Below are 19218 nucleotides of genomic sequence, written 5' to 3' on the forward strand. Positions count from 1 at the left end.
TCTCTTTGAATTGTTTTACATTTGAAGTCTAGTTTGTTGGATATTAGTATAGCTACTCCTGTTCTTTTCTGATTGTTGTTTGCATGAAATATCTTTCCCCAACCTTTCACTTTCAACCTGTGTTTATCCTTGGGTCTAAAACGCGTCTCCTGTAGACAGCATATAGATGGGTCCTATTTTTTAATCCATTCTGCCAGTCTGTGTCTTTAGGGGAGCTTAATCCTTTAACATTTTGTGTTATTATTGTAAGGACAGTACTTTCTTCTACTATTTTGCCTTTTGGATTTTATGTCATATTTAATTTTTCTTCTTTTTACCTTTATTGATAGTCTTCATTTCTGTACTTTTCTCCACATCTCTCTCTGCTGTCTTTTTGTTATCTGTGTCTAGTGCTCCCTTTTGTATTTCCTACAGAGCCAGTCTCTTGGTTACAAATTCTCTGAGATTTTTTGTCTCAAAATGTTTTAATTTCCCCCCTCTTTTTTAAATGGGCAGACTCTGGGAATCGAACCTGGGTCTCCAGCTTGGCAGGTGAAAACTCTGCCTGCTGAGGCACTGTGGCCCACCCTCCCCCTCATTTTTGAAGCACAGTTTTGCTGAATATAGAGTACTTGTTTGGCACTTTTTCTCCTTAGTATCTTAAGTATATCATACCGCTGTCTTCTCGCCTCCATGATTTCTGCTGAGAAATCTACGCATATTCTTATTGGGCTACCCTTGTATGTGACAGATTGCTTTTCTCTTGCTACTTTCAAAATTCTTTCTTTTCTTTGACCTCTGAAATTCTGATTATTAAGTGTCTTGGAGTACATCTATTCGGATCTATTCTGTTTGAGGTATGCTGCACTTCTTAGATCTGTAATTTTAAGACTTTCATAAGAGTTCAGAAATTTTCAATGATAATTTCCTCCATTAGATTTTCTCCTCCTTTCCCCTTCTCTTCTCCTTCTGGGAAACCCACAACACATATATCTGTGCTTTTCATGTTGTTATTCAGTTCCCTGAGTCCCTGCTCATATTTTTCCATTCTTTTTCCTATGTTTTCTTTTGCTTGTAGAATCTGAGATATCCCATCCTCCAGTTCACTAATCCTACCTTCTGCCTCTTGAAATCTAACATTGTAAGTTTCCATTTTTTTTCATCTCTTCTACTACTGTGCCTTTCATTCCCATAAGTTCTGTGATTTGTTTTTTCAGACTTTTGATTTGTTCTTTTTGTTTGTACCTTGCTTCTTTATATCCTCCCTTAATTCATTGATTTGGTTTTTTATTGAGATTTTCCATGGCTGTTTGAACATCCTGAATTAATTGTTTCAACTCCTGTATCACATTTGAATTGTTGGTTTGTTCATTTGAGTGAGCCATATCTTCAGTTTTCCTAGCATGTTTCATTATTTTTTGCTGGTGTCTAGACATTTAATTTCCTTAATTAGTTTATTCTGGAGATTGTTTTCACTTTTTTACCTAGGATTTTCTTGCTGGATGATTTTGTTGTCTGTCTGTTCTTTGACATTCAGTTCAGCTTATCCTAGACCTCTAGCTTAGGTTTTGTTTAACAGATCAGAATTTTTCAGTACTTGTTTTCTTGTTTCTTGCCCTGCCTGTATGGTGCCTTTTTTTTTTTCCTTAGGTGGGTCTGCTTAGGTATTATAGGCCCTTGTCAGATTTTCCCAGACCAGACTGACTTCCTCTCAGGAGGGAAGAGTCACCCACATCAGTTTTCCCTGAGGGTAAGACCCAGCAGGTTGAAAGACTTTCCTGTGAAGCCTCTAGAGACTGTGTTTTTTCTATCCTGCCCAGTATTTGGCGCTTGTCTACCTGCTAGTCCCACCAGCATGAAGTGATGCAGTACCTTTAACTTTAGCAGATGCTCCCTCCTGGGTCATGGTCGAGATAGAGGAGAGGTTCTAGTCTGGGTTTAATCACTTCAGTTTTCCAGACCCTGGGGTCTGAATTCCTTGAGGGAGGGATTCTACCTAAACTGGGCCCCACCCCTCCCCTGGGGAAGGCACAGCCTCCAGGGAATTACTTTGCTTCACCTGACTGGCCTCTTTCCTCTCAGACAAGCTTAATTCTGCCCTTCCCAGGGGCAGTTGGAGCCTGAGAAGTCTTGCAGTTGTATGCAAAGAGCAGTCAAGCCTTAGAAACACAGCCATAAAAAAGAGCAGGACTCCATTCCTCGGGTTTGTCAATGAAGAGCTTAAGTTGGTACATTGCTCTGTGTATCACCAGGTCCTATGTGCCCCCTGCTTAACTTCAGGGCCCAGACCCTTTCAAGTATTTTGTGCTGTCCAATTCAAAACAACCTCTTTTTTTGTTTGTTTGTTTGTTTGTTTCCATCAGCCCTGCCCCCTCTGAGCCAGGGCTAAAACTAGCAACCTCAGCTTTTACTGGAGGTTCAGCTGAGCTGGGGGCCTATTTTTAGTAGTCAGAATTGTTAATTAATTCCACACATTGGAGCTTGGTAGAGCTCACCCCCTTGCTGCTAAAGTCCCTTTCTTTTTCCCTCGGGGAACCAGCCCCTGAGGGAGGGGCGCTGGCCTCCACGGCTTGGAGGACTCACGATTCTGGGTGGGCTCGCAGCTAGTCCAGCTTGTCCAGGCTCTGTATGCTGTGTGTCTGGTCACTGATGTGGCGCAGCAGTTGTTCTGTACTGTTCCTGCCTATTTACTAACTGTTCTGGAGAACGAACTAAATTCCACACCTCACTAAGGCACCCATTGTGGACCTCCACTAGTATACAGCTTTTTTTTTTCACTAGGTATAGCAAAATCTGTATTCAGGAGGAAATATATAATTTCATTATTAAATAAGATGACAAAGGAACATAGTAATAATTTTTTAGAAATTAGAAAATGAGAAAGAATAAAGCAATAGAAAATAGGAAAAGGAAATTAATAAAGAAAAGTGATTAATAAAGTAGGTACAAAATGCAATTTTAAAAATTATGATTATAAAATGCAACCAATGTGACTGAAAAAAAACAAAAAAAAAGATACCTTTCTTTTATGAGATTAGAAAAGAGTAAAATACTGATCATACTCCACAGTGTCAACTATGTGGGAGAAAAAGTTACTCTTTTGAGTAACTTTTTTTTATAGGTTGAGACCTATAAATTAGAACTGCCTCCCTTGGAAGACAACTTGATACTGGCTATTGAAATTTCAAATGTTCACATTTATTGACTCAGAAACATTAACCCAGATGTTCAAAGATATATGTGTACCAGGATGTGTAATACAGCACTATTTATCACCAAAATATTGAAAACCAAATAAATGGCAACCAACAGAGTGAAATTATTTTATAGTCATAAAATGAAACTCTATATAGCATTCAAAAGGAATGAAACATATGACCACACAAAGACTTACATGCAAATATTCACAGCATTATTGTTCATTATACCAAAAACTAGTAACAACCCAAATATCCATCAACTTGTAAATACGTAAACTAAATGTGGTATATCCTAAAATGGAATACCATTCAGCAATTAAAAGGAACAAAGTACTGATACATTCTACAACATGGATGAACCTTGAAAACACCATGTTCAATAAAAGAAGCCAGACACAAAAGACCATATGCTTTATGATTCCATTCATAGGCAGGGTCCAGAAAAGGTAAATCTCTAGAGATACAGAAGAGATTAGTGGCTCACTGGTGCTGGAAGTGAAAATAGGGAGTGACTGCAAATAGACACAGGGAATCTGAGGGGTGATGGAAATGTGGTAAAGTTGGGCTATGGTGATGGTTGCACAGCTCTGAAAATTTACTAAAAATCAATTGTACACTTACAATGGGTGGCTGTTATGGTGTGTAAATTACACTTCAGTAAAACTGTTAAATTAAAAATATAATGAATTAGATTAGTAAATCCTTGTATGTAAACTATCACAATAATTTATGTTAATGTACACATAGAAAAAAATTCTGGAGGAGTATATACCACAACAGTAACAGTGATGTTCTCTCCAGGAGGCAGGTTTATGAGAACCTTTACTTTCTTTATGGTACATTTCTGATATATCTGATTTATTTATTTATTTATTTTTCACTGTGATTTTTTTTTCTACCTTTTTTTTATCATATAGTATAACATATATACAAAGCAAAGAAATAAAAAAGCAATAGTTTTCAAAGCACTCTTCAACAACTAATTACAAGACAGATCCCAGAGTTTGTCATGAGCTACCATACAATCCTCTCATATTTTTCCTTCTAGCTGCTCCAGAATATAAGAGGCTAGAGGGCTTAAATACTTTTTTATCATCACAATTGACTTTTTTTCCTTCTTTTCGTGAAAAATAACATATATACAAAAAAGCTATAAATTTCAAAGCACAGCGCCACAATTAGTTATATTATAGAACATATTTCAGACTTTGACATGGACTACAATCTCACAATTTTAGTTTTTTACTTCTAGCTGCTCTAAAATACTGGAGACTAAAAGAGATATCAATTTAATGATTCAACATTCGTATTCTTTTGTTAAATCCTCTCTTCTCTGTATAATTCACCACCACCTTTGATCCTTCCATCTCTCTCTTTAGGGGTGTTTGGGCTGTGGCCATTCTAAATTTTTCCTATTGGAAGGGTCTGTCACTAATATGGGGTAGGGAGATGGAACTATCTGATGTTCTGGATAGGCTGGGCTAGGTTTCAGGACTTACCTGGACCAGGGACCCATCTGGAGGTTTTAGGTTTCTGGCAAGTTACTCCGTGCCTGGAACGCTTGTAATCTTATATATTGCCCTAGGTGTTCTTTAGGATTGGCTGGAATGGTCCTGATATGGGTTGGCAGGTTATGATAGGTAGCAAGATCTAACTGAAGCTTGTATAAGAGCAACCTCCAGAGTAGCCTTCGGCTCTATTTGAACTCTCTCTGCCACAGATACTTTATTAGTTACATTTCTTTTCCCCCTTTTGATCAGGATGGAATTGTTGATCCCATGGTGCCACATCTTGATTCATCCCTGGGAGTCATCTCCCGTGTCGCCAGAGACTCACCCGTGGATGTCATGTCCCACATAGGGGAAAGGGCAATGATTTCTCTTGCAGAAATGGGCTTAGAGAGACTGAGGCCACGTCTGAGCAACAACAGAGATCCTCCAGAAGTAATTCTCAGGCATGCCTATAGGTAGTCTATGCTTCTCCTCTACCTACATAAGCTTCGCAAGAGTAAGCCTCGTGATCCAGGGCACGGCCTATTGATTTGGGTGTCCCTAAGGTCTTACACACTATCAGGGGATTCCCTGATGATAAGATTTAATGGTTCCATAGTCTTTCTCCACTCCCTCAGGGGACTTTGCCAATGCTTTTTGATTATCTGGTTAATATACTCTAGGATGTTTCCAGGCATTACAATAATCTTTACAGGATTAAAGGACCATTTTCTTATTCTGTGCTTCCTGTGTCTCAGTTGTTAAAATGAGCCATACAGATAGGTTAAATTAAATTATGCACTACAAAAAATTCAGTTCCAGATCAAATAAGCCTTTCTTCCTTTGGTCTCCAAGAGTATGTGTGGTTCTAAAATATAGACACTGTCTTCCTTCCTCCTATGGAGTATACAGCTTTTAATGCTAGGAATTAACTTTCTTTTTAATGTCATTTTTATAAGTCATTAGCACGTACTTTTTCAAGTGGTTCTATATAATGCATATACTGTCCCCCAGCCATCTCCAATTTTAAACATAATCACAAAATGCATGGAAACCAGCACTTGTAGCATGTCTTTAAGTAATTCGACTAAAGTATATTGAATTTCAATAATTTTCTTCATACTTTACATTAGGTGTATTTTTTCCCACATACCACCCTATTATTAACACCTAATTTATTTTTTAACTTACAATATTTGTAAATAGAATTTGTATTGTTTCTCATATTGTAACATGGAAAGGTACTATCAAAATAAATTTGATTTGGTTCAAATGACAGACTTTTAAAAGTTATAATTTGATTTTTCCACCTATTTACTCTTTTTCTGTATAGTTCAACCGACTCAGTCCAGCAGAACAAAATGTAGCTGCAGTTGTTGGAGTCTCTGAAAGCTTTATTGGGAAGAAAGCATCAGGTCAAGCCATCAAAAAGGTACTATTGGGAAGGGGACAGAACAGGTGGAGTGAGTTCACTCCTGCCCTGTGAAACAAGATAGAAGACAGGGAAAAAATATCCAGGACCACAGGTCCTGGGGTATGAGTAGTCTAGAAGAGTCTGTAGTCAGTTTGAGGGAGAAGGATCTGGGGGAGAGCAAGTAAATTCAGTGACTGAGATCCCCACCGGGTGGGCTGCAGTGCACCAGGAAGGTACGATAGGAGGAAACTAACCCTTCATTGCTCCAGTCTGCACAGCTGCTGGCTGGGGAAACCTCCCTGTGTGGTTGCAGTGGGCAGCTCCTGTAGGGAGTCCCAGAGGCCAGCAATTGTCCACTGCAGGGTGTGCCTCGGGGTCACAGGAGTGATCACACCATCGGGTGTGGGCCCACAGTCGGGGTATCTGGCAGGCCCACCAGTGCTACGGATCAGCTGATGAGCTGATTCCCTACATGCTGGTCAGCTACCCAATCCCCCTGGCAGAGACCTGCCAGCCGGCTGCCCCTGGTGGAGCAGGCCCCTTGCTGAGCACATGGTCCTTGAGTTGCCCAAGCCAGGAGGGGCAAGGCAGAGGGAAGAGGAGACTCGAGCTTGCCATCTGCTGACCAGATGCAGGAAGTACAGGTCTGCTGCCCCAGACAGGGAGCCGGGAGCTGAGAGAGGAGGAGCCTCACAGTCACCACCTGTTGGGAGAAGGTACTAGTTAACCTTGGGTCCTCTGCCTGGTAGTCAGCCATTCTGCCACTGGAGTACCCATGCAGCCTGGCCTACCTTATAATCCTTAAGTTGAGTTGTATCCTCTTCATGAGATCTGGACCTTGATTTGGCAGAGAATAACCAACAAACAAAGTACAGAAGGAAACATTCAGCTAAAACTAAGTAAATACAAAACTTTAGAAGAGTGAAGGAAACCAACTTGCATAATAATCGTGTCAAGATAATCAGATACCCTGAACACAACGTAAATCACAAAACATGAAGATCCAAGCAGAAATGGCCCAGCCAAATGACCAAACCAAAATTCCAGAGGGGACATAGGATATGGAACAGCTATTGAAGGATATTTATAAAGAAATAAAGCACATCAAGAAGACACTAAAAGAGTGTAAAGAAGAATTCAGGAGGTTAAATAGAAAAATGGCAAATCTCACAGAAATGAAAGATACAGTAGACCAAATAAAAAGTATATTGGAGGGCAGCAGTGGGTCAGTGGCAGATATCTCACCTGCTATGCCAGAGACCCAGGTTCTATTCCCAGAGCTTGCCCATGCAAAAAAAAAAAAAATATATATATATATATATATATACATTGGTAGCAGATTCAAAGAAGCAGAAGGAAGAATAAGTGAACTAGAAGATAGAACAATAAAACTAGAGTGCACAAAATAAGGAATGGCAAGAAAGATGGAAAAAAAATGCAACTGGGTCTTAGGGAAATGATAGACAACAAAAACATAAAAATTATTGGTGTCCCAGAAAGAGAAGAAAAGAGTAAAGGGTTGGGAAAGTTAGCTGAAGATATAATTGAATAAAACTTCCCAACCCTTATAAAAGACATGAATGTACATATCAAAGAGACCCAGCAAACTCCAAATAGAATAAATCCAAACAAACCCAGTCCAAGGCACATGCTAAACAGACTGTCAGGTGTTGAAGAAAAATAGGAAGTCCTTAAAGCAGCACAGGAAAAACAATCTACTACACACAAAGGAAAGCACATGAGTGACTTCAGACTACTCAATAGGTACCATGGAAGCAAGAAGATAGTGGTATGATATTTTTGAGATAATGAGAAAGACTTTCAACCAAGAATTCTTTATCCAGGCAAGTTGTCCTTCAAAACTGAGGGAGAGATTAAAATCTTCAAAGATAAAGAAAAATTGAGAGAGCTAGTCAACAAGAGAACAGCCCTACAATAAAGGGAACCCTGTCAACTGATAAAAAAAAAAAAAGAGAGAGAGAGGGAGGCCTGGAGAGGGGCAGAGAACTGAAGAATATGAGTAATTTAAAGGAAAAGGGAGAGAGAAAGAAATAATATACAGATCTGACAAAAAATAAGAACAAGGTGATAAAGTCAAGAACTGCTTTTACAGTACTTACTTTGAATGTTAATGTACTAAACGCACCAATTAAAAATATAGACTGACAGAGTAGATCAGAAAACTTCATCCATCCATATGCTATTTACAAGAGGCACATCTTAGACTCAAGGACACAGTTAGATTGAAAGTGAAAGGATGGAAAACGATCTTCTGTGCAAGCTGTGACCAAAAGAAAGCAGGAGTAGCTATACTAATATCAGACAAAATAGACTTTAAATGTAAAGATGTCATAAGAGACAAAGAACGACACTACATATTAGTAAAAGGAACAATTCACCAGGAAAAAATAACAATCATAATTGGGTATGCTCCCAATCAAGGAACTCCAAATTACATGAGGTACATAATGGGTTGAAGGGAGATATGGACGTATCAACAGTAATAGTGGGAAACTTCAATACACCACTCTCCACTATAGATAGAACAACCACACAGAGGATCAACAGTGAGATAGGGAACCTAAATCATAAGATAAATGAGTTAGATCTAACAGACATATATAGATCATTACATCACAGAACACCAGGATAAACATTCTTCTCTAGCACACTTGGAACATTCTCCAGAGTAGATCATATACTGGGACATAAACTGAGTCTCTATAAATTTAACAGGACTGAAATTACTCAAAACACTTTCTCTGATCACAATGGAATAGAGTTGTAAATTAATAATCACCAAAGAACCAGAGTTTTCACAAATATATGGAGATTAAACAACACACTCTTAAATAATCAGTGGGTCAAGGAAGAAATTACTAGAGAAATCAGTAAATATCTGGAAATGAATGATAATGAGAATACAACATATCAGAACTTATGGGATGTGGCAAAGGCAGTGCTGAGAGGGAAATTTATTGACCTAAATGCCTATGTTAAAAAACAAGTACAAGCAAAACTTGAGGATTTAACTGCCTGCCTGGAAAATTTAGAGATAGAACAGCAAACTAACCCCAAAGCAAATAAAAGAAGAGAAGTAATAAAGACCAAAGCAGAAATAAACAAACTGGAGAAAATAAAACAATAGAAAGAATCAACAAAACTAAAAGTTGGTTCTTTGAGAAACTTAATAAAATTGATGGTCCCCTAGCTAGAATTACAAAGAAGAAAATAAATAATATCAGAAATGAGAGAGGGATTGTTACCACAGATCATGAAGAAATTTTAAAAATCATAAGAAAATATTGTGAACTATTATATGTCAACAAACTAGATAACTTAGATGAAATGAAAAAGTTCCTAAAACACACAAATTACCTATACTGACTTGAGAAGAAATAGATCTCAACAAACCAATTACAAGTAAAGAGATCCAATCAGTCATCAAAAATCTTCCCACACACACACAAAAAAAGCTCAAGATCTGATGGCTTCACATAAGAATTTTATCAGACTTTTCGAAAAGAACTCATACAAGTACTGCTCAAACTCTTGCAGAAAATCGAACTAAAAAGAATGTTGTCTAACTCATTTTATGAAGCTAACATCACTTTAATACCAAAATCAGATAAAGATGATACAAGAGAAGAGAACTACAGACCAATCTCCCTAATGAACATAGATGCAAAAATTCTTAAGAAAATACCAGCAAATCATATGGGACATCACATTAAAAGAATTATACATCATAATCAAGTGGGATTCATACCAGGAATATAAAGGTGGCTCAGCGTAAGAGAGTTGATCAACGTAATATAGCACATTAACAAATTGAAAGGGAAAAATCACATGATCATATCAATTGATGCTGAAAAAGCATTTGACAAAATACAGCATCCTTTCCTGATAAAAACACTTCAAAAGTTAGGCATCAAAGGAAACTTTCTCAATATCATAAAGGGCATGTATGGAAAACCCGTAGTCAGCATCATACTTAATGGTGAGAAATTGAAAGCATTCACCTTGAGATCATCGACAAGGCAAGGATGCCCATTGTCGCTACTGTTTTTCATTCACCATTGTAGTAGAAATACTAGCTAGAGCAATTAGGCAGAAGAAAGAAAAGTCATCCAAATAGGAAAGGAGGAAATAAAGCTTTCGTTATTTGCAGATGACATGATCCTATACTTAGAAAATCCTGAGAAATCTACAATAAAACTACTTGAGCTAATAAATTCAGCAAAGTGACAAGATATAAAACTAATGTACAGAAATCAGTAATGTTTCTATACACAAGCAATGACCTATCTGAGGTGACAACTAAGGAAAGATTCTATTCAGAATAGCGATCAGAAGAATTAGGTATCTAGAAATAAGTCTAACCACAATGTCAAGGACTTATACACAGAAAATTATTTAAAAATGCTAAAAGAAATTAAAAATGACCTAAATAGATGGAAAGATGTTCCATGCTCATGGACAGGAAGGTTAAATATCGTAAAGATGTCAATCCTACTCAAACTAATCTACAGAGTCAATGCAATACCAATTAAAATGCCAACAGCCTACTTTGAAGACTTGGAAAAACTGGTTATCAATTTTACATGGAAGGTGAGGGGCCTAAATTGTAAGCTTTTAGAGCAGACACATTAACTCTGGAGTGGTGATTATTATTTCTGGATTTTGAGAGGCTGTTTTATATATATAACCTGATATTTGGAGATAAGAACAAAGATGAACAGGTTAGGGTTAAAGTAATTCAGAACATAGGGGTAAGGAAGACAGTGTCTCTATTTTAGAACTACACATACTCTGAGTCCATTGGAAGAAAGGTTTATTTGGTCTGGAATTGAAATTTTCTGTGGTGCATAATCTAATTCAACCTATCTGTATAGCCCATTTGAACAATTGAAGCACAGGGAGCACAGAATAAGAAAAAGGTCCTTTAATCCTGTATAGATTATTGTAATGCCTTGAAACATCCTAGAGTATATTAAGCAGATAATCAAAAAGTATTGGCAAAGCCCCCTGAAGGATGGGAAAAAGAATGTGAAACTATTAAACCTTACCATCAGGGAATCCCCTGATACTGTGTCAGATTTTAGGGACACCCAAATCAATAGGCCATGCCCTCTAACATGAGGCTTACTCTTATGAAGCTTATGTAGATAGCGGAGAAGCTTAGACTACGTAAAGACTTTGTGTCTGGTTGAATCTGTGGTGGGCCCCAGAAAAGCCATGTCCTTTAATCCTCATTCAGTATTGCTGGGTGGGAGCATTTTGATTGTTCCCATGGAGATGTGACCCACCCAATTGTGGGTAGTAACTTTTGATTAGATGATTTCCATGGAGGTGTGTCTCCACCCACTGAAGGTGAAGTTGCTTATTGAAATCCTTTAAAAGAGAAAGCATTTTGGAGAGAGTCCCTTTTTTCAGAGCCACGAGAAAGCCCTCAGACACCACCGTGTTCGCCATGTGCCCTTCCCGCTGAGAGAGAAACATTGAACGTCATTGGCTTTCTTGAACCAAGGTTTCTTTCCATGGATGCCTTAAATTGGACATTTCTATAGACTTGTTTTAATTAGGATATTTTCTCAGCCTTAGAACTGAAAACTAGCAGCTTATTAAATTTCCCTTTTAAAGGTATTCCGTTTCTGGTATATTGCACTTTGGCAGCCAGCAAACTAGAACAGGCATGCCAAAGAGTTATTTCTATAGGCCCTCTTTTGTTGCTCAGATGTAGCTTCAGTCTAAGCCCAACTCTGCAAGTGAAATCATTGCCCTCCTAACTAAGTGGGACAGGACATCCAGGGATGAAAGTCTCGCTGGCAACATGGGAAATGACTCCCAGAGATGAATTCAGACCTGGCACCATGGGATCAACAATTACATCCTGACCAAAGGGGGAAGAAAAGTGTAATCAATGAAATATCAGTGGCAGAGAGAGTTCAGATAGAATCCAGAGGTTACTCTGAAGGTTGCTCTTACGCAAACTTCAGTTAGACCTTGCTACCTATCATAACCTGCCAACCCCCAACCAGGACTATTCGAGCCAATTCTAAAGAACACCTAGGGCAATTTATAAGATTCCACAAGGTTTCCATGCACTAGAGTAACTTTACAGAAACCTACAACCACCAGATGGGGTCCCTGTCCAGATAAGTCCTGAAACCTAGCCTAGCCTCTCCAGAACATCAGGTAGTTCCACCTCCCTACCCCATATTAGTGACAGACCCTTCCAATAGGAAAAATTTAGAATTGCCATAGCCCAAACACCCCTAAAAGAGGAATGGAAAGATCAAAGTTAATGGTGGAGTTACATGGAGAAGATAGGATTTGACAAATGAATATGAATGCTGAATCATTAAATTGATATCTCTTTTAATCTCTAATATTTCAGAGCAGCTAGAAGTAAAAACCTAAAATTGTGAAATTGTAACCCATATCAAACTCTGAAGTGTGTTCTACAACTAATTGTGGTGCTGTGCTTGGAAATTTATAGCTTTTTTGTATATTTGTTATTTTTCATTAAAAAAAAAAGAAGGAAAAAAAGTCGATTGTGATGATAAAAAAACATTTAAGTCCTCTAGCCTCCTATATTCTGAAGCAGCGAGAAGGAAAAATATGAAAGAATAGTATGGTAGCCCATGACAAACTCTGGGATCTGTCTTGTAACTACTTGTTGAAAAGTATTTTGAAAACTATTGCCTTTTTTCTTCTCTGCTTCGTATATATGTTATACTATGCAATTTAAAAAATTGAAAACAAATTTTATGTGAAAGGGAACGAGACCTTAGATATCCTAAAAAAGAAGAGCGGACTGGGAGGTCTATCGCTTCTTGACTTTAAAGCTTACTATAAAGTCACAGTGGTCAAAACAGTGTGGTACTGGCACGGAGACGAAGGACTGATCAGTGGAATAAAATCGAGAGTGCAGAGATTGATCACCACATTTATGGACGTTTGATCTTCGATTAGACCCCCAAATCCACTGAATTGGGACAGAATAGTCTTTTCAATAAATGGGCATGGGAGAACTGGATTCAATAGCCGAAAGAATGAAAGAGGAGCCCTATACAAAAATTAAATAGAAAATGGATCAAAGACCTAAATGTAAGAACCAGTACCATCAAACTTCTTGAAGAAAATGTAGGGAAAATCTTCAAAATCTAGTAATAGGAGGTTGCTTCTTAAACTCTACACCTAAGGCACAAGCTGTGAAAGAAAAAAATAAAATGGAAACTCCTTAAGATCAAGAGCTTCTGTGCCTCAAAGGACTTGGTTAAAAAGGTGAAGAGGCAGCCACCTCAGTGGGAGAAAATATTTGGAAACCACATATCACATAAAGGCTTGATAACCTGTGTACATAAAGGAATTACACAGCTCACCAACAAAAGAACAAGCAACCCAGTTAAAAAACGGGCAGAGGAAATGAATAGGCACTTTTCTGAAGAGCAAATACGTATGGCTAAAAAACACTTGAGAGCTGCTCTTCTTTATTGGCTATAAGGGAAATGCAAATTAAGATGACATTGAGATATCACCTCACACCATTAAGAATGGCTTCTGTTAAATAGAAAACTATAATGTTTGAGAGGATGCAGAGAAGTTGAAAAATTTATTCGCCATTGGTGGGTATGTAAAATGGTTCAGCTGCTGTGGAAATCAGTTTGGCAGTTCCTCAGAAAACTAAATTTTGTGTTGCCCTGTGATCTGTCAATACCAATACTTGATATATACCCAGAAGAGTTGATGTCAGTGACATGAAGAGACATTTGCACACCGATGTTCATAGCAACACCATTCACAATTGCCAAGAGATGAAAACAATCCAGGTGCCCATCAACAGACGCATGAATCAACAAAATGTGGTATATACATACGATGGAATATTACATAGCTTCAGCCAGCCACCTTGGAGGCCCGGTGGATGGGACCCCTGCCAATGATCCTCCGAGGTTGTCCTCCAAAATCACAGGGGCTTAGACCTCCTATTTTTAAAACAAGGAGAATTATGCATGGCTCTCGGGGAAGCCTGCTGCTTCTATGCCAAGTACTCAGGGATAGTTAAAAATAGTCTATCCCTAGTCCGTAGCAGGTTACAAGAGCAGGAGAAACACCAAAAAAAAACTGAAACCAACTGGTATGAAAACTTATTTTCCTGGTCCCCATGGCTGACCACACTCTTGTCCGCCATAGCAGGGCCCCTAATTTTCATATTATTAGGCTTAATGTTTGGACCCTTTATAATCAATTGTCTAACCTCATACGTGCAAAAAAGGATACAGACTGTTAAATTATTAGTCCTTCAAACCCAATATCAGCAGATTTATAATCAAAATAAAGAAACGATAATTTGATTCTCTCATAAAACCAGTGGGAATGTGGAGGGCCAGGAACAATAAATCAGTCCCGAGTGGGGAAAGTCCCCAAGAGTTAAGCAATAACCAGTGTTAGGGAACTGAGGGAACGGGATGTGTTTTGGCAACAGCTAACAGCATTTTTCTGCTTCTATGATTACGCTTGCTTGCTAGCAACTGCAAACCACAACATGATTTTAGCCTTTATAAGCTCACCTTGAAAACCTCTGGGGGCTGCTCTCTGAATCTTCCTTCTTGGAAGTTTCTGAGGCAGTCGCTGGCCAGCTAATAAAGACTCCAAATTGGCTTGCATTATGTGCACCCCACAACAGGTTCCAGGGCCAGGCTTTATCCCTGGGATTCACATCCCATGTTGCCAGGAAGACTTTCACCTGTGTATATCATGTGCCACACAGTGGAGAAGGTAATGATTTTACATGCAGTATTGGGTTTAGAGAGAAAGAGGCCCCATCTGGCAACAAAAGAGGTCCTCTTTTGATACCCCTGAAGATTGGGAGAAAGATCAAAGGAGAAGATGGAGTTATAACAGAGACAATAGGATTTAATAAATGAGTGTGACTGCTGAATCAAAAACTAAAGAGAGTAACTCTTAGGCATAAATATTTCTTTTAAATTTACATATGATGCTGGTTTTCGTTTTGAAAAATAGAAGATGAATATATGTTTGAATTTGAATTGAATTCATACTTTTGTTGAATTGGATTAAAATTTGAATTGAATCCTGTAACTGTTCCATGCATTGCTTCTATCATAAAGTTATAAATGTCTGTATAATACTTGAGCATTCACATTATCACAGTTTTTACGTTGGGTTTTTATTGGTTTTATTTTTTTCCTTCCTCAGACCTTCAAATATTGAACAGGAATAGTTTTTTAAAAAAATCCATTTATATCAAACTCTAAAATACAAACTAAAACAATCATATTAATTTGGAATTCAGTACAAAAGAATAAACATGCAAAATCTTGTTTGAATAAAGCATCTATTTAAACTTGAAGCAAGATTTTTTTGCTACATTTTTGCAATACAGTCAATAATTATTTGTTAAATCGATATTGTATATTTAAAATCATGGACGTGAATTTATCTTAATTACAAATGGTTTAGTTACTTCCAAAACATTAAATAGTAGCAAACATTTATTTAAAATCTAACTGATTTTCTCACATTAAAAAAGACTTAAAAACTTTTTTTTGAACATTCAGCATCCTTTCCTGTTGAAAACACTTCAAAGGATAGGAATACAGGGGAACTTCCTTAAAATGATAAAGGGAATATATGAAAAACCCACAGCTAATATCATCCTCAATGGGGAAAAATTGAAAACTTTCCCCCTAAGATCAGGAACAAGACAAGGATGTCCACTATCACCACTGTTATACAACATCGTGTTGGACTTTCTAGCCAGAGCAATTAGGCAAGAAAAAGAAATACAAGGCATCAAAATTGGAAAGGAAGAAGTAAAACTATCACTGTTTGCAGATGATATGATACTATACGTCGAAAACCCTGAAAAATTCACAGCAAAATTACTAGAGCTAATAAACAAGTACAGCAAAGTCACAGGTTACAAGATCAACATTCAAAAATCTGTAGTGTTTCTATACACTAGTAATGAACAAGCTGGGAGGGAAATCAAGAAACGAATTCCATTTACAATTGCAACTAAAAGAATAAAATACTTAGGAATAAATTTAACTAAAGAGACAAAAGACCTATACAAAGAAAACTACAAGAAACTGTTAAAAGAAATCACAGAAGACCTAAATAGATGGAAGGGCATACCATGTTCATGGATTGGAAGACTAAATATAGTTAAGATATCAATTCTATCTAAATTGATTTGCAGATTCAATGCAATACCAATCAAAATCCCAACAACTTACTTTTCAGAAATAGAAAAACCAATAAGCAAATTTATCTGGAAGGGCAGGGTGCCCCGAATTGCTAAAAGTATCTTGAGGAAAAAAAACGAAGCTGGAAGTCTCACTCTGCCTGACTTTAAGGCATATTGTGAAGCCACAGTGGTCAAAACAGCATGGTACTGGCATAAAGATAGATATATTGACCATTGGAATCGAATAGATGCTCAGATATAGACCCTCTCATCTATGGACATTTGATCTTTGATAAGGCAGTCAAGCCAACTCATTTGGGACAGAACAGTCTCTTCAATAAATGGTGCCTAGAGAACTGGATATCTATATGCAAAAGAATGAAAGAGGACCCGTATCTCACACCCTATGCAAAAGTTAACTCAGAATGGATCAAAGATCTAAACATTAGGTCTAAGACCATAAAACAGTTAGAGGAAAATGTAGGGAGATATCTTATGAATCTTATAATTGGAGGTGGTTTTATGGACCTTAAACCTAAAGCAAGAGCACTGAAGAAAGAAAGAAAGAAATGGGAACTCCTCAAAATTAAACACTTTTGTGCATCAAGGAACATCATCAAGAAAATAAAAAGACAGCCTACACAATGGGAGACAATATTTGGAAATGACATATCAGATAAAGGTCTAGTATCCAGAATTTATAAAGAGATTGTTCAACTCAACAACAAAAAGACAGCCAGTCCAATTACAAAATGGGAAAAAGACTTGAACAGACACTTCTCAGAAGAGGAAATACAAATGGCCAAAAGGCACATGAAGAGATGCCCAATGTCCCTGGCCATTAGAGAAATGCAAATCAAAACCACAATGAGATATCATCTCATACCCACCAGAATGGCCATTATCAACAAAACAGAAAATGACAAGTGCTGGAGAGGATGTGGAGAAAGAGGAACACTTGTCCACTGTTGGTGGGAATGTCAAATGGTGCAACCACTGTGGAATGCAGTTTGGCGGTTCCTCAAAAAGCTGAATATGGAATTGCCATATGACCCAGCAATACCATTGCTAGGTATCTACTCAGAGGACTTAAGGGCAAAGACACAAATGGACATTTGCACACCAATGTTTATAGCAGCATTATTTACAAGTGCAAAGAGATGGAAACAGCCAAAATGTCCATCAGCAGACAAGTGGCTAAACAAACTGTGGTATATACATACGATGGAATATTATGCAGCTCTAAGACAGAATAAACTTATGAAGTATGTAACAACATGGATGGACCTTGAAAACATTTTGCTGAGTGAGACTAGCCAGAAACTAAAGGACAAATACTGTATGGTCTGACTGATATGAACTAACATTAGTGAATAAACTTGGAATATGTCATTGGTAACAGAGACCATCAGGAGATAGAAATAGGGTAAGATAGTGGGTAATTGGAGCTGAAGGGATACAGACTGTGCAACAGGACTGGATACAAAAACTCAGAAATGGACAGCACAATACTACCTAACTGTAATGTAATTATGTTAAAACACTGAATGAAGCTGCATGTGAGAATGATAAAGAGAGGAGGGCTGGGGACATAAATGAAATCAGAAAGAAAGATGTTAAAGATCGAGATGATATAATCTAGGAATGCCTAGAGTGTATAATAGTGAAATGTACAGTGTACAAATTTTAAAAATGTTTTGGCATGAGGAAGAACAAAGGAATGTCATTATTGCAGGGTGCTGAAAATAGATGATAATTAATACTTTAAAATGTCACCTGATGTGTGAGACTAAAGCAAAAAAATGTTTATTTGTTACAAAATTTAGATTTTGACTAGAGCATTTCCTAATATAACTCATGTAGATAGTTTGATTGAATGTCATAAGTACTTGGAATCTCAGGTAGCACATGAGATTTTGTTGGTTTGTCCAGAGTGATCCTCCGATGAATCCCAGAATGATTTGATCAGTGACTGGAAAAGTATTTTCAAGCCCCCTTCGGGGAATGGTGAAAGTGGGGAGAAATTCAACTTCCCCAAGTTGAATTCTTGATATTCTCACAAGCAGTGTGGACAACCAAAGCTATAGGCTGAGCCCCCAGTCTTGGGGTTTGTTCACATGAAACTTAACCCCACAAAGGATAGGTCAAGTCTACTTAAAATTTAGGCCTAAGAGTCACCCCCAAGAGAGCCTCTTTTGTTGCTCAGATGTGGCCCCCCTCTCCAGCCAACACGACGAGCAGTCTCACCACCCTCCCCCTCTCTGCGTGGGACATGACTCCCAGGGGTGTGGACCTTCCTGGCAACGTGGGACAGAGATCCTGGAATGAGCTGAGATTCAGCATCAAGGGACTGAGAAAAACCCTAGAATGAGCTGAGAATTAACATCAAAGGATTGAGAGAACCTTCTTGACCAAAAGGGGGAAGAGTAAAATGAGACAAAGTGTCAATGGCTGAGAGATTCCAAACAGAGTCTAGAGGTTATCCTGGAGGTTATTCTTACGCATTAAGTAGATATCACCTTGTTGTTCAAGATGTAGTGGAGAGGCTGGAGGGAATTGCCTGAAAATGTAGTGCTGTGTTCCAGTAGCCATGTTTCTTGATGATGATTGAACAATGATATAGCTTTCACAATGAGACTCTGTGAATGTGAAAACCTTATGTCTGATGCTCCTTTTAGCTACTTTATCAACAGAAGAGTAGAACATATGGAATAAAAATAAATATTAGGGGGAACAAATGTTAAAATAAATTCAGTTTGAAATGGTGGTAAATGAATGTGAGGGGTAAGGGGTATGGTATGTATAGTCTTTTTTTTTCTCTATTATCATTTTATTTCTTTTTCTGTTGTCTTTTTATTTCTTTTTCTAAATCGATGCAAATGTACTAAGAAATGATGAATATGCAACTATGTGATG

General features: G+C 37.8%; 1 protein-coding gene across 1 annotated transcript in view; it reads left to right on the top strand.

The window, feature by feature from the left end:
• Positions 1–19218, top strand: part of LOC143668293 (helicase POLQ-like) — a 68104-nt gene that overhangs the window by 35027 nt on the left and 13859 nt on the right. Inside the window, exon 10 of the mRNA XM_077142963.1 lies at positions 6003–6101. Within this exon, the coding sequence (XP_076999078.1) occupies positions 6003–6101 (99 nt within the window). The remainder of the gene's footprint in view (positions 1–6002; positions 6102–19218) is intronic.

The sequence above is a fragment of the Tamandua tetradactyla genome, chromosome 24, assembly GCF_023851605.1.
Source record: "Tamandua tetradactyla isolate mTamTet1 chromosome 24, mTamTet1.pri, whole genome shotgun sequence".
NCBI classification, from domain to species: domain Eukaryota; kingdom Metazoa; phylum Chordata; class Mammalia; order Pilosa; family Myrmecophagidae; genus Tamandua; species Tamandua tetradactyla.